Source organism: Mus caroli, chromosome 2, assembly GCF_900094665.2.
Source record: "Mus caroli chromosome 2, CAROLI_EIJ_v1.1, whole genome shotgun sequence".
NCBI lineage: Eukaryota > Metazoa > Chordata > Mammalia > Rodentia > Muridae > Mus > Mus caroli.
The window spans coordinates 54054383-54079596 of NC_034571.1; the positions used below are offsets into that span (position 1 = coordinate 54054383).

Consider the following 25214-nt stretch of genomic DNA (forward strand, 5'->3'; position numbering starts at 1 on the left):
AATAGAATAATACACTGTCGTTACAAAGACAATTCTAGTGTCGCTCTCAGGGTTGTCACTTAAAGATTTTAGCCTTGTGTGTCCATAGCAGTCCTTCAGAGGATCAGAGGATCAGCTTGCCTGCACAGGCCTTAGCTTTCTTGGGTTAGCCGCCTTTTCTTTTTTTGTCTTTGTTTCACTGAGAATCTATTCTGTTTCTTTTATGACATTTTGAGTTCATAAGGTACAAGACCAGCACCATTCATCACAACCCTTCCTGGAAATAATAGCAGGATCCCTTTTATAGCACGCTCACCATTATCTAAATGGATCCACCCATCATTCCTGTGACTGCGCTATCTATAACAGGAAGTGGATATGTCCCAAGAAGCCTGAAGCAGGGGGGGTGGGAGTCCTATGCCCCTTAGACTCCCTCCAATCTTCTTAACTTCCGATCAGTGAGGTGTAAGATCACATTAGCATTTAAACTGCTCTCCCTTGAACCTCAGAAGCATCTGAGCAACCTTCAGATAGGACCTTGCATTTATCCTGTTGTTTTGATCTCATTAATGCAACAGAATAACGCTTCTCTTGCCTGTATTCTGGTTTTGTTATTTGATAAATTCACTATTTGTCATATTGCAGATTTTGTACATGCCCTCCATATTATGTACATCGTTGGTGAAGGTTTTGGTTAGTATTAGGTCAAGTTCAGAACTCTGGCATAGCATTAGAATCCTCTATAGATTGATACATTTCATTCAGGTATTTATAGATTGTTCAAGTCAGCAGTTGCCCTTATTTCAGCCCCATTTCTATGTTAATTATAGAATCATAAGGGACTTTTAATATTGTGCATACCTCACTAGAATTGAGACACACTGCATTTCCATGGTTACACTGCCGAAGAAGGAAATCTGACGAGCTTACCATGACTTCTTTGGTGCACCTCTTCTTAGTTCCCCAAAATCATTCTTGCATAACATTCTTTGAAGAATCGCACCCAGCCTCTTGTCTCTGTCTGATTTGTAATGTGAGGAGCCTACCTTCGCTTTTCTAAAAATGTAGGCATGGCATTTCCTCCTTCCCTTTTCCTGGCACGACTTCCGTTCTCCATGTTTCTGTGGAAAGCCTGTAAAATGGCTCAGTGTTCTCAGATCCTCAGTGTGTGATCACTCAGATCTGTGCCTTGAGACCACTGAGGAAGACTCAGCTTGATGAGTCTCTTACCTATGTGTGTTCACAGTGGAAAGAGTATTATGGTTCTGTGACTCTAGTCATTATGAATATTCACTTCTGGACTTGGTAAAAGAGGAATCAGTTTTTGTGCCTAGCTTTACTTAGCATTATTTCCAACTCATTAATGGATCTGTGATTGTAAGAATAATAAGAAAATAGATACCTTATTGTGAGGTTCCTTTTGCGTTACAACTCTTGAGGTTTGTTACAGAGAGAAGGCTGAGTGTCTCTATTCTCCACCCTGTTGCTGTTCAATGCATCCTGGTTATTGAAGAATCGAGACAAAATAGCCCAGCTAATGAACATTACTTCTGCACTATAGTAGTCTCCTTCATAAACATGCTCTTTGAACCTCTGTTGACTTCAGTGTTGTTTCATTGTTTGCCTCCTGTTAGACTTTGCCTTCTCTGATTCAGTATTTGCAGCATCAGTGAGATGATGAGCCAGAACTGCCTTCCACCTCCAGTCCCTTCCCCCTCCATTGTGTGTGAGCGAGCATCCTTGTGCTCTGAATCCCCTCCCACCTTCCATAGCATGTGTGGGAGCATCCTTGTGCTCTGAAGATGCCCAGCATGTTTCAGTAAGCCTGGGTCGCTATGATCACCAAAATAAACATTATTAAGTAAAGTACAGTGCACTCCCTGCAATACAGTCACTTACTTTGGTACCTGTCTTTAAACTCAGTACATCCTCTGTATAACAGAATGAATACTTTACTCCTTTCTAAACTCTTTGTTCGATGACTTATTTCCTCCTCTCCTTCTGACACATTGGCTGTTTCATGTTATACTCTTGACATTTAAATTCCTTGGGTTTTGGCATTGTTTGTTTCACTGTTGCATAATAACATTTTTGTTCTTCCCAACCATCTGTTCATCTTAAGGTGTATGATTCCTCTCCTCCACAGTGACCAGAATGCTTTCATCTCACTGCTTGCCTTGACTGCTAAGTCAGGCTGTCTGTGTCGTGGTTCCTCATCAGTAGACCTGGTGATGTTGTCTTTGATAAGCACTTGATAAAAATACAACTCCATCCACCTAGTATTTTGAATGTGCCTTACACCTCAATAAACACATTATAATAAAAGATAAAGGTGATCATAAAAACCTCTGAATTGTGTTGTATAAACATTAGCGTGTCCATTTTTATCACTGAAAAAACGTGAGGCTTGAAGGAATGGTGCTTTGTCTCAGTGCTCCCAGGTTTTGATCCTAGACTCACAGGAGCCAAGAATGAAGCCCCTCCTACCAGTCCTGCAGGAGAAGATCATCTTGTAGATTAGAGAGCCCCTGGCGCTTTTCCTCTGTGAGCTCTTTGTGAGACCAAGAGCTCAACCTCCAGAGAAGGCATGTGAGAGCCTCCTGAGTGTGGTTTCACCTTGGGAAGATGCTCAGATGCACCCATCAGACCCACTGCCTCTGAATGTGTCAAGATCAAGCAACCACAGCAGAGACCCAGAAGTCCCAGAGGTCAGGATAGAGTGGAGGAAGATAAGCCCTTAGGCATGCAAGCCTTCCCTTTTACTTAGAGTATTGCTCTGTAAAGAGCAGCTGGTATTGGAAGTTAAGGGAATGGGGAAAAATTCTCAGATCAAAGGATACACATGAACACCGTAGAGGTTAATTTGTTAGAAACTGAAGTAAAAGTACAGAGTGGTATTTAGAATAAACCATGAAGACTGTTGTCAAAATCTGATGTTCACTGCCTCTGTTTATGTGTAGTAGCACATTTAAATGGAGATGGTCTTTTAAATGGATATGGTCTATTGGGGGTTTTCAGATTTATTTGGTGGGATTTACCCAATGACAAGACTTGAGAGACATCAAAAAGGTGTCATTTGCATATTCTTATTCAACGGAGATTAATTAGGCATTAATTAACTATACAAAGATTAGTCTTGTCTTATAAAATCTTCTTTTAAGGAGACATATACTCCTATATTACCAACAGATTTGTAATGTTTTATATAGCGTCTCTTCCTGCTATTTTCTAAGCTTGTAGAATGTCTGTCTGAGGTTACTAAGTCTTCTCGGGAACACAGTAGCCTTAGTAGTCTTAGTGCTGTAGCAGCAGATTGGAGTGACCAGACTCCTTGAAAGAAACCAAGTCCTGAGAGCCCCATCTTGGGTGTCCTGGTTGTAAATTGTTAATACAAAAAACTTGCTTTTAAAACCATAGACTTTCATTTGTTAACTTTCAAGCTTTTCTTGAGTTTCAAATTTCTTTTTTAAACCTATTGTCTGAGCTTCTCCAATTGATGAAGTATTTTTTCTGTCAATTCATGTTTGTAGATGTCTTTTGTGTACATATTCCTAGAAGATTGAATCATTTAAAGAGCCCTCCTCCAGTCCTTTTTAATGCCACTTTTCTACACTGATTTTTAAATACCATTAAGTATGCATTTGCTCTTGGACTAGGGACCATTCTATAGCCAGCCACTGTAGTTCTTAGGAACCATCTACAGTGGGACTCCTCAGAGAATCCCAGCCCCCTGAGGTGCTCAGGAAGCAGTGTTAACCCTTTGCCTGCTTGATTGCAGGAGGAATGCCCGCCCCTGAACAGGCCTCACTGGTGGAGGAGGGGCAACCACAGACCCACCAGGAAGCTGTCTCCACTGGCCCAGGCATGGAACCCGAGACCACAGCCACCACTATTCTAGCTTCCGTGAAGGAGCAGGTACACCCTTTCATTGACGTTTGCGATGACATTTCTTCAATGCCTTTAAAAATTAATCTTTGGATGTGTTTTTCAAGCTGTCTAACGTCCTTGATGCCTTCACGTTTTCTAATTATAAGGTGTTTACATCCCTGAGTACATTGGGATGACTGGCATGGAGAGCTGCTCCAGCTGCCAGTCAGAGCCGGAACATGCAGGATACTTGTGCGTCTGCAAGTAAGGACAACCTTGATGGTGCGCGGTGTCTGTCTCCCACCTTGCCGAGTGTGTGCATGCGCGCAGAGCTGTGTACGGCGTGTTTCACAATGCTGACTGTCCATCAGGACTCTGGCTTGTACTGTCTAGATACTCGGAGTTTTTTTTAACATAGGCATTAGGGTTGTCTCTGGGGCTTGGGGGGTACAAGCTGTATTTGTATGTTTGTCTCAATCCAAGTAATTCATTTTGTGAGCTAATGTTGTAAACGTTGTCACACTGTGCCTATTTGCTTCCACCTGTGTTTATGTTTTCCTTTAAAGCACTAATACTCTGTCCTTTAACTCCAAGTGACCTTCAAAGTTAGGTCTTATCTGTAGTGCTTAGAGAAATTGGAGCTCTCAAATTTCATTTTTAAGATTTAAAGGCTTAATAAAGTACATGTAAATGTATCCTCTAGGAATCGTTTTCTACCTGCCTCCAAAAGAATTCATGTGCCCTCCGTGAAGGTTATTCTGCTCAAATAATAGGTTAATTTTTAAAAAGTTTACTATTACTGGGTATCTTTTTGAGAGAAATAGACTGCGTGTGATAGTGTTTTCCAAACTCAGCATCAGTGGCACACATAACTGATGAAGACAAAGAAGGAGGAGCCACTAACGTTGCATCACCTCTCCGTTTGCCTTAACCAGGCACTCTGCAAGGAACCACTCCATACCTGATGTTAGAGCGAAGTTTTTTAAGAAAACCAGTTTAGGAAATTACTCAAATAGCAGTGCGATTATTTTCCTTATTGAATTTGGGAGTTTGAAAATGGTACAAAAGTATTTGAAGGACTGTAGCTATAGCTCAAGGTTTGTTTGTTTTATATACTACAAAAACATTAAGACAGGAGAAAAGTAATAGCAGATTGCTTTCATTTACTCTTGAATGCACCTCCCAGGGCCTTTAAGTGAGGAGAAATGGCTGTTCCCTGGAGCCCCCAGTAGCTGTCAGAGTCGGACGTAAGGAACAGTAAGGTGATGTACCTTAGAGCTTACAGTGTTCTGATGAAGGACTGGCAAACTGATCTCAGTGTCCAGAACCGACCAGAACCTGGAAGCTGTGTGCACTAAACCCAGCAACAGAGATGCTGCGTTTGCCCCTTCACACCAGCGAGCTGACCCCTGAAGTCCCTGAGGAAAGCAGCTGTGATCTTTCCACTGGGGAACTGGGTTGGCCTGAGACTGTTAGAATTTCATTGTTTGGTGATAGATTGTATTCGAGTGAATATTTTGTGTGATATTGCAAGGATTCCAATTTCTCCAGGCAGCAAAGTGTAGCGTATGCTGCTTATTAAAAGGATCGTCATATGTCATCCAGATAATTTAGTTATTTGGAAGACACATTCTATCTTTATTTCTTTTCATGTCCTGAGGAGTTTGAGTTCATTAATACACATTTGTAGTTTCCATATATAATTCCTTTTCAAAATTGTCAGTGTTCAGCACTCAGGATTTCAATCATTCACCCCAGAGAATTCTGTCTTCTGAGTTACGACATATGCCCGCTTTTTAAATAGCAGTACAACTTCCATGAGATTTTTTCAGAAACACACAGCATATACTTGAGTAAAAGCTTCTTGACCTGTAATGAAATATGCCACTGTCTGTGGTCAACCCTATGAGACAGAGCACAGGAAAGCTAAAGATAAATAAATAGCACTAATTACCTTCTAATTCTGAGTTTAACTGCTCCTCAGAACGACCTTCTTAGCATACATGTTACACTCCAGTGAAATGATTACTGCTGATAATGTTGGGCATCCAAGACCAGTGTTCTGGAACATTGAGTCACTTAGCCTTGCTGCCTTGCCCTGGCCCTCGCTGTGGATGATGAAGTCAGCTCTGCTGTTCTCCACGAATGGACCTGGTTTGATGGCAGCAACGTCTCAGTAAGGGCCTTGTACTGGGCACAGAAGGAAGGACACTTGCAGTGCAGTTGGGTAGACGGTTCCGCTTCTATCCTTGTTTCTCTGGTTGCTGTGTCATCTTGAGGGTTTTGTTGTTGTTTTGTTTTATTTTAAGCCTCTCTATACTCCAGTGTCCTCACTAATAGAATGGGTGTAAAGACAGTGACAGACAGCATTCACACATGGAAAAATGTGTACAGCAGTGCATGGTACCTAGGAAGGGCTGATAACCACCACCACCACCACCACCACCTTCACCACCTTCACCACCTTCATCTCTACAGATAAAGAGCTCCAAGGAGCAGTAGGATTTAATTTAAATATATTTAGGGATTCCATGAGTCTTCTTTTGGACATTGACATTAACAGACCAAAACCCTATCTGAGCATTGAGTGGTATTTGTGTTCTCCTAGTATTTTACTTAACAAAAAGTCTTAAGCTTTCAAATTTTCACCATAGTAGCCTCACAAATAAAAAGAGTTTTGCGTGTAAATTCTGAGATCTGGTCATGTAGAAATAACTTATTAACTTGTTGACTTATCACAACCTCAACCGTGGATACCGTCACGGCACCTAGTGGAAGAGTTGTAAAGTAAGAACCTTTAGCACTCCTCTGAACTTTGGGAGGAAAAGCCACTACATGGCTCACATGCCCATGTCCTCTTGGGCAAGTCCCAGGGCGCGGAAGGAAGGGCAGGGAAGCAAATAGCCCCTAGTAGTCTCAGCAGCCCCAGTCTGTTAAATATCTGTCATTGGCTCTCTGGTGTCTGAAACAAAGGCCTTTCCCTCTGGGCTCCTCTGGCAACTGAAGCCACACGGCTGCTCTCTGGCATAGGTTGGAATTTACATTCTACTTTTATGAAAAGATAGCTTTTTACATAGATGCCAATCAGCAAGGGTCTCAGGGTTTCTATGGCTGTGAAGAGACACCATGACACAGCAAGTCTTATAAAGGCAAACATTAGTTGAGGGTGGCTAACACTTTCAGTCCATTCATCGTGGAGGGAAGCATGGTAGTGTGAAGGCAGACATGGCACTGGAGAAGGAGCTGAGGGTACTACTTCTGGAACTGCAGGAAGAGAATGACATATTGGGCGTGGCTTGAGCTTCTGAGACCTCAAAGCCCACCCTTTAGTGAGACACTTTCTCCAAAAAAGCTGTACCTACCCCCAACAAGGCCACATAGCCTAAAAGTACCACTCCCCGTGGGCCAAGCATTCAAACGCACGAGTCTGTGGGGCCATTCCCATTCAAACCACAACAGCCATTCTGGTGAGGATCAAAGGCTAGCCCCTTTATGAAGATGTATTCTGCCAGCCTGAAATCTCCTCTCTCCTGATCCTTCATGCGTTGTAGCACAGCTGTGACTATCCTGTGCTGCTTTGGGCTTACATAATTGGCTCCCTAAGGAAAGAGTGGTGTTTTATACATGTGTTACAGGTTTCTCTTCCCAGCACCCGCTACTATATCAGTCTTGCAATAAATGATGGTCCAAAGAGGAGTTCAGTACTGTTGGATAGCCTCGTTACCGACTTGCTGTTTTGTGAAAACCATGCACTTGTAGCCAGATTTACAGAAGCATGGTGAGCAAGAGTCTCACGTCTCTCAGACAGCTTCTTACCCAGCTGTGCATCCTGTTCGTAAGACAGCTTTACTCTCCCTGCACCCACATTGATCTAGGAACTAAATCCATCTACACAGTTGAGAGTAAAGTTTTATCTCCTGCCTGCTGACATTTTGACACAGATGCTATGGCTTTGCTCCCCCATATGTCCAAATGAGCAGACACTTAAGTACAGATAATAAAAGGATGGGTTGTCATATTGATTTGGGAATTTGCTCTATGAGAGCAAATAGAAATATAGGTTAATTCCTAGAAATAAGAGAAATGGGGTCTTTGGACTTAAATCTGAAGTTACAGAAAGTGTCAGAGCCACCTGTAGGCTCTAATGAGGATCATCTTTTGGCAGCTTCTGCTGTTTATCTCAATAAGGATACAGGAGTCCAAGATAAATTAGGAGGCAAGGAGGGATTTTTGTATCCTGATAGTATGTAGATTTCTGGCAAATTTGAAGCTGCTGAATAGCTAGCTTACTGCACTGTATGCAATCATTAGATGAAGAAATATGTCCAAATGTAGTGCCCTCGATGGGCCTTGCATCGGGCGAAAACCAGAGGCCAAGATGACAGAGTCCACTTTGAAATTCCACAGCATGCTGTTGCCTGAAAGGGAGTCTGGTATCGCAGTGGCTGTTCATTGTGCCTTTCCCTACAACCTTGATGTGCCCCATGCCCTCTTCAGAGGTACAGGGAAACAGTAAGCAACAGGGTATGTGCAGGTATACCAATTGATTGGCAGAGTACACTATATTTTTATAACAGATAGACTACTGTCTCTTGGTTTTAGAAATGTTCTTCAAAATAAAAATGGTATTTCCAGTCATGGGTAGGATTAACAAATAAATTTCATAGTTCTTTTTTTTTTTTTTTTTTTTTTTTTTTTTTGAGACAGGGTTTCTCTGTATAGCCCTGGCTGTCCTGGAACTCACTTTGTAGACCAGGCTGACCTCGAACTCAGAAATCCNCCTGCCTCTGCCTCCCGAGTGCTGGGATTAAAGGCGTGCGCCACCACACCCGGCTTTCATAGTTCTATATAGGATGCAAGATTACTTATTTTCTATAGACTCATGTATGTGTGCACATGTGCATGAGTGTGTACGTGCCTGCGTGTGATTGTGATTTGAGCTTGCCTCAGGGGCTCTGACTTTCATTCTTAGGCCTACTCATAAGCCACACTCTTTAAATTGTTTTTGATGATGACTAAGAAACTTGAGATCCAGATTTAAGATTGAGGTGAACCCAAATGGCACAGAGTGGGAGTCAAAAGGTGGATGTTACACATTGCTAACACACCACACACCGAAGCGCGCGCTGTGTGTGCCTCTTGTTCTGGTGCGCTCCTAAATTAGGTACCCTATGTATTGCTTCTGTTGTTTTCAATGAGTGGGAATCACCCTGCTCCTCATTTGTAGAGCTCTTAAAAAAGATGCCATCATTCACGATAACATCTTACTGGATTTTTGTGGAAATTACAAGTAGACCTTCATTATGCCTCTATTTATTTAAGTGGTAGTTAAATATCAAAGAGTGAAGTGAGAACCGGGGATCCTTAAAATTTGAAGATAAAAGAATTTGGAGCCCAACCATGTCCTATTGATATTACTTCATTTGAACATGGCTGTCTTAGCTTTAGTAATTACATGCCCTTCCTGTATGGCAGAGTGCCCAGAACTCAACAAACTCCTGCACAATTATTTACTTTATTCCTCTAAAACCAAAACAAGTCACTGCTCTGCCCCTGCTTCTGCAGCCACCTTTTGTGCAGCCTGAGTTTATTTACACTGACTAGTCCTCCCAGACACACTTCAGCCACATGCAGCAAACACCTTCATTCCAGCTGTAGGCAAGCATAGTTCACGGGAGTTAGGGAAAGGCACTGTACTGTCACTGCAGCACCCAGCCTTTTATTGTCCCTGTGACTGTTAGTAACTGACTTAGCTCTTCTATTGGAGCCAAACGATCCTGGCAGTTGTGATAATCGTTTAACTTACATCTTCCCATGCCTGAGCTGCATCGTGAAGCACAAGGGAAGGCTGTGTGTGTGTGCGTGTGCGTGTGTGTGTTGTGAGAGAAACTAAATTTCATAGTTTTTCCCCCTAATATTATAGAAATAAGTTTAGAACTGAGGTTAAATGACAGAGCTCCCGTGATGTCATAGGGCTTATAGCCAAGAATTCTGAGCAGTTGCTCGCACTGGACTCTGTAGAGATAAGTCTGAAGTTGTATATCAACACTAGAAGTCTGGCCTTTTGTGTGTTCTGTGGATGCAGATGAGGACAGTGTTCGTGCAGGAGCTGTACATCCATTTTCTGGTGACCTGTGGAGTGATAAGCTGGACACTGCGACATACTCAGTTCTACCTTCTCTGAATTATTCTTCAGAATTACTGAATGTGTGTTCTGTCTGAGTTGAAGACAGCTTTTGAGTCTCTTGACACTGGGGTTTGTGTGCAGTGTCCTTTAACTAGAGAGATGTGTTTATACAAACTCCATCTGGCTGACCACACATAGCAGGATCACATATACAACTAGAGTGCATAGTAGGTGTTGTAGCAGGCTTACATGTATGTAAACTTAAAAAAAAAAGCATAGACACTTGTAACTAAACTTTGTTTTTAATTTATTAAAAATATTTATCACAGGCCTACTGGGAGTAAGGCTCTTTGTCAGGAGAACAAAGAGGCTGGAAGGAGACCTGTAAAGGGGTTCTGTTTCATATATTCCTCTCAGAAGAATGTACAACCACGAACAGTATTGTAGACTTCACTGGAGGAGTAATCGGCCTATGAACTAATTGGACCACAGATCTGCCCCTCCCTATGTACACTCTTGTGTTTAAACGTCTAACGCACACATATATCGCATGTCAGTTATTTGTATATTTGCCAATTTAGGTATTTTAACTTTAATTTTTTATCAACAGTACTTTACATTTGAAAGTAATAGAATACTTTTTCTTTGTGAACATTTACAGCCAAACCTGACTTTTTATGCTTAAAATTTTAATGTCCTTTTCAGTTGGATAACCCAGTTCACGGTTTCTTTTCAGAGTTAAATTATTAATGCACGGGATAATTTCCCCTGGATGGGCATACTTTCAATTTGTGTGGGCTATTAAATTTGAAGTGGTATCTGCTGCGCCTTGGTGAGATGGATGGCCAAACATACTTTTGAGGTGGGGCCCCAGGGCTGCTCAGAGCTTTGGCACACACAGCGTGAGTGTTCTGAAGGTGCCTGCCTGTGGGCTTGCCTGCTTACTTTCTAGATGGCCATTCCTGTTACTTCGCAGAAAAGAGTCCATATGGTCTTACTTCATTTGTGTATGGTTCATGAATATATTGTTTTCCAGAGTGATTAGAGCTGCTCGTACCTCAGCAAAGTAATTTAATTGTAATTATTTTGTTTCAGGCATTCCTAAGAAAAACCATTTAAAACAAAGGCTTTTCAAACAATCTAAAAGATAAATCTGTGTCTTAACTTGTAGAATGTCTGAATTTATGAATCAAACCTTCAGGGATTAGGGGTTGCATAAAACAGAAACAGATTGTAAACAAATTGAGATGACTCATCAAAACTTGAAGACATTCGTCTTGCACAGTTATTTCTTATATAATCCTACTTCAATAACTATACTTCAGATATACATATAGTTTTTATAAGTAGGATAGAATATTTAGTATTAAAATATTTTGGCTTTGGAGAGATACATTTTCCTTGGATAATGATCTAATAGTTCAAATCACTTTAATGTTTAAGCTAGTAAGGTGAAAATGTTTTGTTAGAATATTATACATAATGGGTTTTAATACAGTATTTTCAGACATATATATAATATATTGTTGCATGTGGTTTTCTGCTACTGCCTTAGCTCTAGGAGGAGATGATGCTACCAACCCCTCCCAGCTCCCCTCGAATCCTCAGGTAAAGGATATAGACTCAGTTTGTTCTGTTACAACTTGCCTTCTTGGCACAATTACTGGTCAGTACAGTCTCCCGCCTAGAAAAGCATGCCCTTACCAGTTTATTGTCTCTGTCTCTCCACCTGCCCTAAACTTTAGTGGCTAGTCCCACCTAGCCTAGCCTCTGCCAAACATCCATGACCACAGGCCTGTAGTGGTGGCCACCAGCCCCAGCTTCCTCCCCCACTCAAGACCTCACATGATTGCTATGTTCTTCTTCCACCAAAGCATGGCAGGAAAAATTGCTCTCTCCTTCCTAGTGTCTGCCTTTTTCTCCTGGGACCCAGAAGTCACACCTGTACCTTCCACCCAGCAGTTGGCCCCGTCTTTCTTTACGGACAAATCAAGAACCAGTTGGGGAATGGGGTCTTAACATCAGAATTGCCCCCTTCAGTATATTCCAGTCATATTCTACCCCAACCCACCCCACCTCACCGCACACGTTCCTTCCTTCCTTTTTACACCCATTTTCCAGCTTAAGGCATGGTCTCATCCATTGGGTTTTACATGTGCAAAGTGTTCGCCATAGAACATCACCTCCTGGGACTGCATCCTTGGGCTCCCAGCTCTGCCCAGAGCTCTGGCTCTCTGGTGCTACTGAGTCATCATCCTCTGGATATCTTTCCTTCGTGTGACTTATGTGAGCAAGGAGTTTTCTTCTTTAAGTATTGCCTTAAGTTGCCTTCTTTTAAAATCAAAATTCTTTTGTATCTGCCTCAGTTTTCATTCTGGACTGTGGCCACCTCACAGGTCTCCTGCTCTATGGCTTGGTGCTGTTTGTCTTTTCACTTGTTCTTTAATAAGAGGAAATTGGCATTTTGGGGTTTTTGTTTGTTTTTTGAATATATAACATAAGCTCTTAACTGCAGGATCTTGATTTCTCTTAAGTTTTCAAAAAATAATGGTGAAGTGAATTCTAAAGAAATTACTGTGTTTTGTCACTTGCTAATGTTGCCTCCATTGTTCGCTGACTGAGCAGACATCTTCAGGGCCGTGAAAGCAGGTGAGCAGTCTCACCTGAGCTCACATGAGCTCACCACACTGCAGTGCAGGCTGGGCCACACGCCTTGGGCCTACAATGAATTCTGTGATGGGAGATGATTTATTTTTCATTTTAAATACTGTTTCTTCTGAACACAAATCCTTAATACTTGAAAGACCTTTTAATTGCCCCTTAAAAGCCTATGTAAGGTTGTTGGCTGAGGGGAGCAAAGGCCAGGGGACCCTACAAATGCACTGACTGGATGTGAGAAGAGTTGAAGGCTCAGCCGCTACTTCAGGGTCACTGCTAGAGCTGGATGGGGGAAAAGCAGTGCTCTGTCCAGGCTAGCACTGCTGTGTGATGGCCGAGCCCTGCACTGCTGCATAGATGAATATATGGCTGGTTCTTCTCTCTCTTCTGCCACCACTGCTGTTATTAGAAATACTGTTACTACTGCTGGTGAAAAAAATTAGAAAGAAGTTTTAACACCAGTGTGGCATAAGAATAAATGGCCTCTGGAGTCAGGGTCCAGTGAGAGTCCGTGCTGTGTGCAAGAGGACTGTAGCCTTGGCTGTCCTGGAATTTGCTATTTAGACCAGGTTGGCTTTGAATTTCACAGAGATCTGCCTGCCTCTGTCACCTGAATGCTGGGATTAAAGGCGTGTGTCTCACACCCATCTTGCCTGTGTTCTTATTCTGACTTTTTGAGTTAATATAGTAAAACTCTGCCTGTCTTCAGAGCCACTGAATTTCTTTGTTCCATGTATTGCCCGTGTTGCTAAATTTGGTTGGTAATCACATAGTCCTGAGCGATCCAATATCTTTTTATATTTATCCTTAAATTAGCCAGGGTGTTTTCTGTTGCTTGTTACTAAAAACACCTCATTATACAGATAACTATTATTACAACCACCATTTAGACAAGAGGAAAGTGATATTTAGGAAAGCTAAGTAACTCACAGACCCTCCAGTGTTTGTCAGTAAGTAGGGATCCTGAGATTCCTGTTCAGGCATCCATACCCCACAGATGCAGAACAGGAATCAACTGAAGTCTGCGGTTGGGTTCAGTGAGACAGACGGATGGATACGGTGGGACAGGGCCTTGTCAGCACTAGAGTATCTGAGGACATGTTCTGGAAAGCTAGAGAAAGGAAAGCATGGAGGAAGTCATAGAAAAGGAATTAATGGAGAGCGGGCCTCCATGAAGAAGATGCACATGAACTACTGTAATAGCTACAGGATAGTGTTCAACTCAGACACGCATCTGCCCTGCATGCTGGCAACAGTACAGCCAAGGAACAGGGTACTGAGTTCACGGGTACCCATGAAAGTCAGTGCACAGCCACTGCAGAGCACTGTCTACAGTCAAGACCTTAATGACGGTTGTGTCTGTTATCTCATAGTTGGAGTCTAGAGAATCTCATCTGAGAAAATATTGAATAAAAGCATAGAAATGTTAACCACAATGGCATTTATAATGCCTAAAATTAATGATAAATTGATTGCTCAATACAGGTGGAATTGTATCGTGTTGTATTATATGCGTGTGACTGGCAGTACATTATAAAGAATTTTTAATTGCATTGGAGAAAAAATAGGATTAAAAATGAAACATTGAACTACAAAATGATCAGTTTTACTACAGAAATACATATACATGTGTATAGCCTCCACATGCATGTATTAATGAACACACATCTTAACATGGTTTCTCTGTATGTTTTCAACATTAATTACAAAAAAGAATTTTGCTTTTTCTAACATTCTAAAACTATAAAATAAGTTGACTGGTAAAGAATAAAAGACTTTATTAAAATAATAATTGTAAGGTGTCATAGGCTAACAGAAAGGAAAGAGATGAATTCTCAAAGGTTATAAGATGTGGGACCTTGTTGGGTGGGTTGTGTTGTCTTGGATATATAATATATAATAGGCTTGATTGTCTTGGATATAAAAGTAGAAAATGTATGATTGTGAAGGTAGCCAAGGATGTACATAAGCCAGGGAGTCGTCGGTGCCTGCAATCCTAGTACTCAGGAAATGGAGCAGAAGGATCAGAAGTTCGAGGTCACCATCTCATATATCGAGCTTGCTGTCAACAGGCTATATCAGATCCTGTCTTCTAAAGGGGACAGGGGTTAAGACGTAGATGCTATGGCCCAGGGCAGCTGCATCCAGACTGAGAGAGACCCAGAGAGGAGGCCAGGTGGCCTGGCTGACAGGAAGGGTTTCAGACAGGGAGAAGCGGAGGGTGATTTCTATGCTAGGTAGTCAATAGCATGATACACGATGTCCTCCAGGTAGGTCAAGACCTGTGGACTATCAACTGCAAACCAGTTCTGCAGATTCAACTCTTTTGTACATTTTTGTAGGAAATGCTCAGTTCCATTAAGTGCTTCTTCAGGTATATCAACCCTTTACCTTGGTGGGAGGTACACAAGGTAGCATTAAGGCAGACATGGAAAAGCGTATAAAACCTCACTTTTGCTAATGCTTTGCTTTAAGGTAGTCACCATGGGGACCACCACTGTATTTTACAGATCGGAACAGTGTCTGAACTGTAGAATTTATCAAGTACTTATGTGTTGTAAACACTTGAGTTTGATGGAAAATAGGCTGAAACAAGATCTAAACATGAACATTAAATAAGTTAATCCCATTATTTGCCACCTAGGAGAGTCAAGGAAGCAAGGATGATGCTTTCTTTCCTCCCAAAACAATGGGGCGGGGAGTTCACCAATGTAACAAAGCACCCTGGGACACCTCTTTTCATAGTATACTTTATCTTCCCTCATTACTGGAGACACCACTTTATATGAGGTTAACATTAAAAGAGATTTATTCAAATGGGAATCTATAAATTTGAATCCATCTTGAGTTACAGAGACCCTTTTTCAAAATACTGAAACAAAATCCTTCTAATTCAAGAATAAAATGGTGGTCTCTAGATCTTGTCTAGGACCATACTACACAGGCTTCAGCTTGTACAGGCATTGGTCCATTCTACGCAGCAGCTTGTTCATACAACTATAATATATTTTGAAATGATGTCACAACTTTCTTTTGAAGGCAGGAGGTATTGGTACTGACAGAATTATATTTTCCAGCTTTTAAATGCTTCCAACACTATCTCATTGAAAATATGGCGTGAGTCACATCTATGCCTGAAGAAATACTGGTGCTTTTACGAAGCAGGCAGGAGTTTGTCACTGCTGTGATCACGCATGCCCTTAATCTATTCTTGCCTTCTGTAACCTGGATGTACTCCAAACCAAGTGAAATCACTCTGCCTGGTTTATTAGCACAGGCAGAGCTCTCATATTGGTAGATGCAAGTCTTCCCGTTTGATATATTCCTACCCAGAAGAAGGCAAATGTTGTAATTAGGACGGTCTTATTTTATTGCTAGCGCTGTGCAAAAGATATGGAGCTACTTTTCATACAGTTTTGACTGTGAAAAAGGCCGAGCTAGCTACAGAGTCTTTTAAACTTGAAGTGCACAAGAATAGAATATATTGGGCACAAACATGCAAAGTCTTGTTTGCTGTTCTGTTAACTGCCGGCTAGTGCCTTGAGTGCCCCAAATTAGCTTTATATAAAGCTTTTTACCATCCCAAGACAGCTCTGTCTGCCACTACACTTAGTTTTGATTCACCTTCCAGGTTAGAATTGGCATGTTGGAAAGGCAAGCACCCTGATAGCTCAAAGTAATGTCAGCTGGTCACCTGAGATTTATTTAGAAAGAGGCTACCAAGAACTGAACAACAACAACAAAAATAGCTCTTGTTCTAAAGCTGAAAATTCTCCTTGTTGTTTCAGAAGAGCCAAACCCTTCCCATTTTCCTCCACTCCCAGCCTTCAGGGGATTCTGTAAGCCCAGAGCATATCTGTACCACAGGACGGCTTTCACTATTGTTTACACAAAGTTTTGGAGAGTCCTGACCTCTTAGTAAAGTCTCACCATGCTTCACTGTCCTTTCCTACTGAATTTAGGAAAGAATTTAAGGTCATCTTGATATAGTAGGGAGAATGCAAACATTGCTTTTAAGTAGACATGGAATCTATCGAGTCTAATATAGACTCCTGCAAACCGCTTTCAGATCCAGGTAAGCCCATCCATTACCTCTCGTAGTTTCAGTCCCTTCTGTAAAACTAACAGTAGTTTCATCCAGTTCATGAACTCCACTCACATCCCCTACGTGAAATGCTCATCAGGTGCTGGGCATTTACTAGGTAGTCAAGTCACCGTTCAGGAGGAGAGCTATCCTGTTTACTGGGTGTTTATGAGCACTGAAGTTTTGTCGTTCATTTGGGGACTTTAGCAATCAGCTCAGTGTGCTTTATCACTAAAGCTCGGTGGTGCTTAAATGTGATTGGTTCTAAAATTGCTAGAGCAGAGTGAAGCCACCTCCACCTGGTGTGGGGCCATGTTTACTCTTCCTCCTTCCTGCTAAGCTTTAAGTTTGGTTTCATCTTAATCTGTGATCTCAATCCAGGCTCCCAATCTTGTCTTTGAGTTAAGATGGTCTCTGCTTCCTGCCCTGGAACCTGAAATGCCAATGCATCCAGTGTTCTGCAGGTTTTCTGAGAAGCCATTAATTGGTTAATGACTGTGAGCTGTTCCAAGCAAGGGGTAGGTTCAGATCACAGATTGGGTGGCCCACTGCAACAGTCCTGACAGCCTATTAACAAAACCACACAAAGACTGAGTTAATAATCTACCTTGAGCTTTAAAGATCCTGGCAAATCTTACTGAAAACAGTTTGTTCACTTCTGCATAGTGCTTAGTGGTATGTGTTCACTAAGCCCCTATATGGATAGCAAGTCTTGGAAGCCAGTGGAAGAAAGAAAATCTTTATAGCCAGCGGTGGTGGCACAGACTTGTAATCCCAGCACTTTGGAGGCTAAGGCAGAAGGGCCACAAGTTCTAGGCCCTACGAGATCTAAGTGACATAGAGAGACCTTGTTCAGCAGAAGAAAAGGCATGAGGAATAAAATTAATACCAAACTGATGAGAGCACAATCCCTTGGTGTTTCTTTTACTGGGTATTGACACTATAATAGCCTTTTACTATGTTCTTTTTCCTTTTTAATTTGACTTTTGAGCCTTACTAAGTTGCACCCACCACCACACCCAGCTCTGCTGTGGTTACCGTTCGGTTAACTAACGGTTTGTGATTACTATGAGCATCCCTTGGACAATGTCGGAAGCACCAAGTTAGCGGCGTGTTTATGCGTTCCCTCTCAAACCTCTAACAGTTCTGTATGTCTGCTGCTCTTGTTATTACCCATGGTCCAGATGAGTAAGTTCAGAAAGGGATGAGATGTAAGACTCCTGGAATATAAATCACAAACACAACATGGCCTAAGTAGGGTTATTGTTGCTTGAGGAAACACCATGACCAAAGCAACTTGGAGAAGAAAGGGTTTATTTGGCTTATGCTTCTGAATAGCTGTTTTTTCATTGAATGATGTCAGGACAGGAACTTGGAGGCAGGAGCTGATGTAGAGGCAATAAAGGGGTGCTGCTTACTAGCTTGATCCAGATGGCTTGCTCAGTCTGCTTTCTTACAGAACTGAGAACCACCAGCCCAGGGATGGTACTACCCACAATAGGCTGGGCCCTCCACAATCACTGATTAGGAAAAGTTCCTAGGAGCTTGCCTTCAGCCTGACCTTATTGAGGCATTTTCATAATTGAGGCTCCCTCCTCTCAGGTGACTCTAGCTTGTGTCACAGTTAACAAAACTATCCAACACACAGCCCAAGCATTTCTTCCTGAAATGTGATCTGCTTCTTAATACATACTCAGTTTGTATTTGTTCCTTACTGAACTTCCAGTTCTGATTAGAAACCAGTCAGGACCACGTGCCCAGTCACAGGAGGACTGCATGAGTCGAAAACCTGTCTCCTACAGCCCCACAAGTGCCCTGTGTTAGGCAACTTCAGAGAAAAAAGTGTTGCAGAAAGGATATGGTCCGGAAGGCCTGTCAATCCTGCTGTGTCAGCAGGAGCTTCCCGAAGGTGGATCTGAGTGTGGAGTAGGAGTGAGGCAGCCAAACACTAACAGCCCATCCTGTCAGAAAGCTGTCCGCCTCTTGCATCTGTTGACAGGGAGGCCTCTCAATACTTTGGCTAAACAATATGGAAATAGATTCCTCAGTCATGAAGCGGTCCAGGGAGCTTGCTGTCATTCCCATCCCTGGAGCAGACAGCTTCCAGTTCTGATAGGTCACCTGTTAGGCAGCACACACATCCCTTTGGAAGATGGAACTTGATCCTGGCTGCCTCTAAACTGAGAATTGCAACTCCAGTGAGCAGCTGTGGGCCCAGCAGAAGGAACCATCGCCAGCCAGCAGCCTTGGTCACAGGAGAAGAAGAGCCCTGACACGGAGCGGGGACGCTGCCATCCACACCATCTGATTCAGGCTGGGCTGCTGGTGGGTTTGTGGGCTGTAAAAGACCAGAATCAGAATCATTACTTTCATTCTTGTATTCCTTGGACCATAGTCTTGCTTGTTTTAAATAATAAGAAAGTACTACAGAGGACAGAAAGGAATTTTTTCTTGTGTCCCCAATACCAGTCTATTTTAAAGTAATTTTGAGTTAATTTTATCTTTAAGCTTTAAAATACTGATTTTTCTGAATCTTATAAATAGTGATTAAATTTCATAAACTCAGTCTTGAGCTTTTATGTTCTTGTAAAATAATAATGGAAATCATTAAATATACCAAGTAATCAATGTTCCTGTGAGATCTTAACTCTTTTGCTCCTATATTTGGGGAAATTATTATACTAACAGGATTTTTCAATTTGAATAATTTTAAACAACTAAAAAGTTTTCTCTCTAAAGTACTCAGAATCTCAAGTTACATTCATGATTTTGTTGAACACAGTTTTCACCATTGCCTCATTGCCTGAAAATTATTTCTTTTACAGCTTGTAATTGGAAATGAGTAAATTTCAAAGTATAATTGAAACTAAAATACTCATTATAGTTAGACAGAAAAGGTTTTTGAGTCTCAAATATCTATAAGAAAAAAAAAATGTATCTACCTTCTTCAACATTTATTCTCAGTACCCAGTGGAGCACCTGGTGTGCTCAGATCAGAGTATGGAAATGCTTATTGACTAAGTCATACTTAAGTTTTAAATTTAAAAATCACCCAGTTTTACTCTGTGTGAGTAAAACTACAAAAAATAACTTTGACTATAGTATGTACCTCCAGATAGACAAGCACTCACATGTACTATGCCTGTTGCACTTTTAAATAGGACAGACCTGAGATCTAAGTGTGTTAAGTAGCCATAGCGGGCTATGGGAATCAAGCAATGAGGGTCTGCTTCTGTCTCCCACACTAACCTCCAACCCAGCACCAGTCACAGAGCCGTGGTCTTGACCATGGCCACTGATTAACTGGAGCAAAGAGGTTGTAAGCCACTCCCACTCGGCAGGCAAGAGTAGTTAGTAGCTGCCAGGTCTACAAAGCAAAGGCAGCAGGGCTACTCAGAGAAACCCCGTTCCAAAAAGATAAGAGGGAAGGGAAATTTAGTCAGCTGACTTCAGAGGGGCATCTGAGACCCTTGAGCAGTAAAGCCCTTAGAAATGCAGAAATCATTTGGTGAAAATTGTTACTCAAAACATTGTTATGCTATTATAACCAGCAGAAGGAGAACAGTTATTTTCATTTGGAGTGTATTATACTAAGAAATAAGGATCAGAGTAATTTAGGCTTCAAATGCTTTGAATTGGACACTGAGACTTGCTGCTTTCATGTAAACATTCTCTTCACCACTCCAGGCTCCCTTCATGTTGGGGCTGGCCAGCGGCTCACATGTCCCAGTTCGAGCCTGGAAGGCATCTTGAAATCTGGAAGAAAAGAGGAAGCCTAGGTGGGTTGAGAAATAATGGAACCAAGACATGCAAGTCTGCTCAAGGTTCAAATTTTTAATGGCAGACACGATTTATAAAAGAGGGGGGAAAGTCCATTCCCGCCGATTCATCCTTGGAGCCTGGAACCAGCTGCAGGTGATGACGTGCAGGATTAGGGCGTAGTCTCCAGAATAGCTCCGGGAAGAGGAACAGCAGCTGTGGCAGAATAGAGTGATCTAGGGAGGAAGGCTCCACCCTAGATAATCTCCTTAGTGGCAGCAAGGTCAAGTTCTGGTTTAGCCTGCTTCAGGCTTATGGGAGGCTATACCTTCAGATGCCGTGTTCCATGTGTTTCCTTGTGCTGTTAGGTGGGCCACACGAGGAAATGAGAGTCATGGTTGGTCTTTGAGCAGTTTAGTGCGTGTGGAAAGAGTCTGGCCCACAGTTAGAAGCCAGCTCATGTGGCTAACTAGACAGAGGCAGGAAGTATCTCTGCCTCCGCTCCACCTCATCTGTCACCCACAGAACTCTTCGTTTGAGGATTTGCATTCATAGCCTATGGAAACATGTCACATGCCAGGAGTTGCGTGTATACAGCCCTCGTGACCTGTTGGTGAACATGGGGAGCCACAGAAGTGGAGCTGGGTGTATGGAGCTGAGTTGATGAAGCCCCACTGTCCGACCTGGAGCCCTTGCGCATCTCAGAGGCCTCTCACCACAGGACCAGGATTCGGTTCTGTCCTTCACCCATGACTGCACAGTGCCACAAGACACCCAGATCGATCCCTTGTCGCAAGCCCGAGTACAAAAGTGAACAGACCTAACCTATGTCTTCCACATTCACTTTGGCGGCACCAAACACAAGCCACTTGGGCATTGCTTCCAATCATCCATAAAGCCTGGGAACCCACACCTTCCTCTGGGAACAACTTCCCTGCCAGACATGGAGGCCTCCACTCTCCATCCCCCCACCCCCCAGGTTCTCTCTTTGTCCCCATGCTCCTCATACACTGTCACCAGCAAAGCTTTCTGTCAGTGCATCTGAGAAGTGCAGAGAGAAAGAGCTTTTACATTTTAATATATTAAATTGTGTCATATCGTGTGATCTGTTGGAGGGCAAGTATTCTAAGCTCAAATCAAACTTCCCTACCCTAGTGCTTTTTATATAACAGAGTGTAACAGTCATGGGGTCTGTGCAGGTGCAAAAGCCTGGGAGTCTCCTCAAACCCGCATTTGACTCAGTCTTTGTACTTATTTAAACTCATAGTTTCTAGCCATATCTATGAATAATTATAATCACTCATATAAATACATAGATATGCAAATATACCCCCTAGGACTGTGATCTACTCAAGCCTGGTGCCATCCTTTTTCCTGGTTATAAGCTCATGATGACATTCCACAAGTGCATTGCCTAATTTAATTAGTTGAATGTTTATGAAAATTCCATGAAGGCAGAATCTCTACATAAATGCTAAGAATTATGATTACCTTCTTCACTTCATCCCCGTGGCTCAATTTTTACTCTGCGTGTTCAATCTCTCGTCATCAGCTAAAGAGAGTTTATATGCAATGCCTTTGACAGTGCTGCAAAATTTGAACCATATTTTTAGCTGAGGTAGATACTGACATTGGCTTGTTTTTGCTGATTTGAATCTTGAAAGAATTAAATTCAGTTTAAATTGTGTCTCTTCAGTAGATTATATCTGCAAATAGATGTCGACATTTGAATACCGGCTATCAAACTCTCTGTATTAGACTGTCAGATTATTTTAAATTGTGGACTGAAATTGTGCCATTATTCTGTTTTATTTGAATTGGATTTTAAGAAGAGGGTTCTATATAAAGTACACTATTTTTTGAATTGTTTGCTGTTTGCAACAGAGGATAGCTGTGTTGAAAATGACCCCTAACTGGCTGTAAGGGATCCTCGCCACCCTCCCTGGCTTATAAGAGATTTTGAATTGCATAGATGAGAATAAGAAGAATGTCAAGAAGGGATGATTTTTAGATTCCCTAGCCATCCAAGCCACTTCTCAGTTTATTTTATCGTTGTCATCTTTGGCTCAGGCAGTGTTTCTTCAGACTTGGCACCACTGTCGGATGTGCCACTGTGTCTCGTGTAGGTCATTCGGGACGCTTGTAGGGAAATGTTCAGTTGACAGCACCTGCGTACCAAAGGGACAGGCATTACCCATAGGCCCCAAGCCCCATGCTTTGGCAGTCTCTCTTTACAAAGTCATCACAAACAACTTGGTCGGCCATCCTTCTCCGTCTACAGGAGAGAAATGTGGGATTTGGGTTGGAGAAAGTAGCATCTCAGGGCAGGAGCCAAGAAACGTAGCATCGTAGCATCGCAGTAGGCAGCTCAAGTGAGGTGTCAGGTTCTGGCAAATCTCACTTGTGAGATAAAAGATTTCCTTTCAAGCTGTGCAGCTCAGGAGAGGAGGTAAATATAGCAAAGTGAGCTGGGCAGAATTGAGGAGGGCACAGGTTATGGGGAGAGCCAGGCGTGGGCTTTAAACCCACAGAGGCAGAAAAAGATTTGGCCTGGAGCTTTACAGAATGGCTAAAGATATGTGTTCAGAGAGGGAAAGGCCTGGCACAAGCTGGGTTGACAAGCCTGGGGCAAGCATGAGCCAGGTGGCTTGTTTCTTTCATTGTCCACTTTATGCCCGAGCACTGAGTTTTACAGGATGCACTTGACTCACAGCAGGCGGTGGCCACTAACTCACAAGGTCCATAGGCTGTGGCCACCACTCACAAGGTCCGCAGGCAGTGTATATGACGTGGCAGTTCAGAGAATGGCCTTTGGACTCACCTTCCTGGCTCAACCTTTGCACTCATTCTTAAATGAAAAGTATTAAGTAAGAATTGTAACACAGCATATGAATTCAGTCATATTGCTAAGAGAAGCATTTTTAAAATGAAACTGAATTTTCTTCTGAGTATTTTGATATAGAAAATCAGCCTAACAAAGGAAAGGAAAACACTGAGAAAGATCTTAGCATATGAAGTCCCTGTGTGTAGTACATGTAGCATGACTTTCATATTTTTCAAAGATATTCAGTTTATTCATGTGTATTTGTGCGCATGTGCATGTGTGCAGGTGCCCAAGGAGGCCATGTCACGGTGGCATCACTGATGTAAATGATTTAATCTGGTGGAGAACACCAAGCAGACAAGCACAGTGGTCAGCTTGTGAGTATGTATCAGTATTGTTAGGATCAGAGCGGCACCCGAAGGAGAAAATGGTGTGATGTAATGAAAAGGAAGCGTGGAGCTAGGGGTATGTGTTCTTCAGGCAAGTTTACTGTGCTCAGATTGACATACAGTAAAATTCTCCACTCAAGTGTTTAGTTCTGTAACTTTTGCTATCCACGAGCAAGTCACGTACCCACCTGCTACCAGATACAGATTACCTTGAGCTGAGACTGGAGCTCAGTGACAGCCTGTGACTAGCACGTACAGGTCCCTGTGGTCCTTTGCCAGCAATGTTCCTCCACTTCCCTAAAAGGATAGAGAATTTTCTATCACACTAGAAAAAGTTCTATACAGAATTTTTCAAATTTTGACTTAGTCCTTAGGCAAGCGTAGTATGACTCAAAGACTTGGCCTCCAAAGGCTGTCAGATGTGATGGGGGCTAATCTCTGGTCCTGGTCGTAAGATGCAGCAAGCAAGGTGGCCATTTGGGATCTTATATCTGTATGACTCTCCCCAACTTGCCAGTCTCCTGAAGGTAATATACGTTTTAGACCCAGGAGAAAACTGCTTATAACCATGTGTAGTATGAAACTATAACCAACACCATCACTTAGGCATTATCTAGCTAGCTGAGTTCATGCAAGATTGGACACGTCTAAGTATCTAATGCTTATTGTTTCATTGGTGGTTCAGATTTTCAATTAAGCATTTTTTTGAGAAAAACCTAATCTTGAAGGAAACAGCCCTTTCCAGGGACTTCTTGTAAAGCCTACACTTGGACTTTAAACCTAAGCCAGATTAGGTTGCTTTGTTAATTACTCACACTTGTTAAATAAAAAAATGTGGCTTTCTTTTCAAACTAAGAAGCATGAATAATCATTTTTGGACTGATCTTGTAAATAGTTACTTTTCATTCTCACTATTAAGTATTAGTTTAACAAACTGGATTGTGTAATGCAGTGCTGGTTTGCGCTCTAGGAGTAAATAGAGAAGAACCCTTGGCTTTCCCAGTGCTAAGATCCTCCTTAGGGCTGTGATGGCCAAGCCAACCTAGCAAAGACAGTTCAAGGAGAGGAAAGGGGGATTTCCTTTCACTGTTCCATCTTGGGGGTGGGGGTGGGGGGGCTCCAGGTTGTTTACTTCTGGCGTGTTAGAGGAAAATGCATTAATTTTCAAAGCATCTCCAGTGTCTGAATCTGGAATGAAGAGCTGGTGGGGGGTGGGGCTGCGGGTGTAGACAGCCCCTTTTCAGGGCAGCTGATCTAGCTTGCAGACTCTTAGCTGACTGCCACTCTACTGAAACCATCCCAGCCAGTACTCTTTCTTGAGAAATTGGGTCACCTTGCTCGCTCTTCCTTACCCCAAGGATCACAAATGTAAGAACAGCTTTATCAGACACAGTGTAACTTCCTAAGGGTCTTTACTCAGTGTGGAAGGATACTTTTAAATCTTCACACTTGCTAACTCATTCGTGCTTACTCTACTTAATGTACATCAGCCTCGTTTCAAAATTATGTTTGTATTTAGTTATAATT

At 42.3% G+C, this 25214-nt stretch overlaps 1 protein-coding gene across 24 annotated transcripts in view; it reads left to right on the plus strand.

The window, feature by feature from the left end:
• Positions 1–25214, plus strand: part of Pkp4 (plakophilin 4) — a 207451-nt gene that overhangs the window by 60005 nt on the left and 122232 nt on the right. For 15 of the 24 annotated variants that reach the window (XM_021155577.2, XM_021155580.2, XM_021155578.2 and 12 more), the window contains exon 2: positions 3758–3894. The exons of 2 other annotated variants lie outside the window; for them this stretch is intronic. In XM_021155577.2, the coding sequence (XP_021011236.1) occupies positions 3763–3894 (132 nt within the window). In that variant the 5' untranslated portion in view covers positions 3758–3762. Of the gene's footprint in view, positions 1–3757; positions 3895–4013; positions 4111–25214 lie in introns of those variants that run through there. 7 more of the 24 variants (XM_029474661.1, XM_029474659.1, XM_029474665.1 and 4 more) reach the window with 2 other exon arrangements.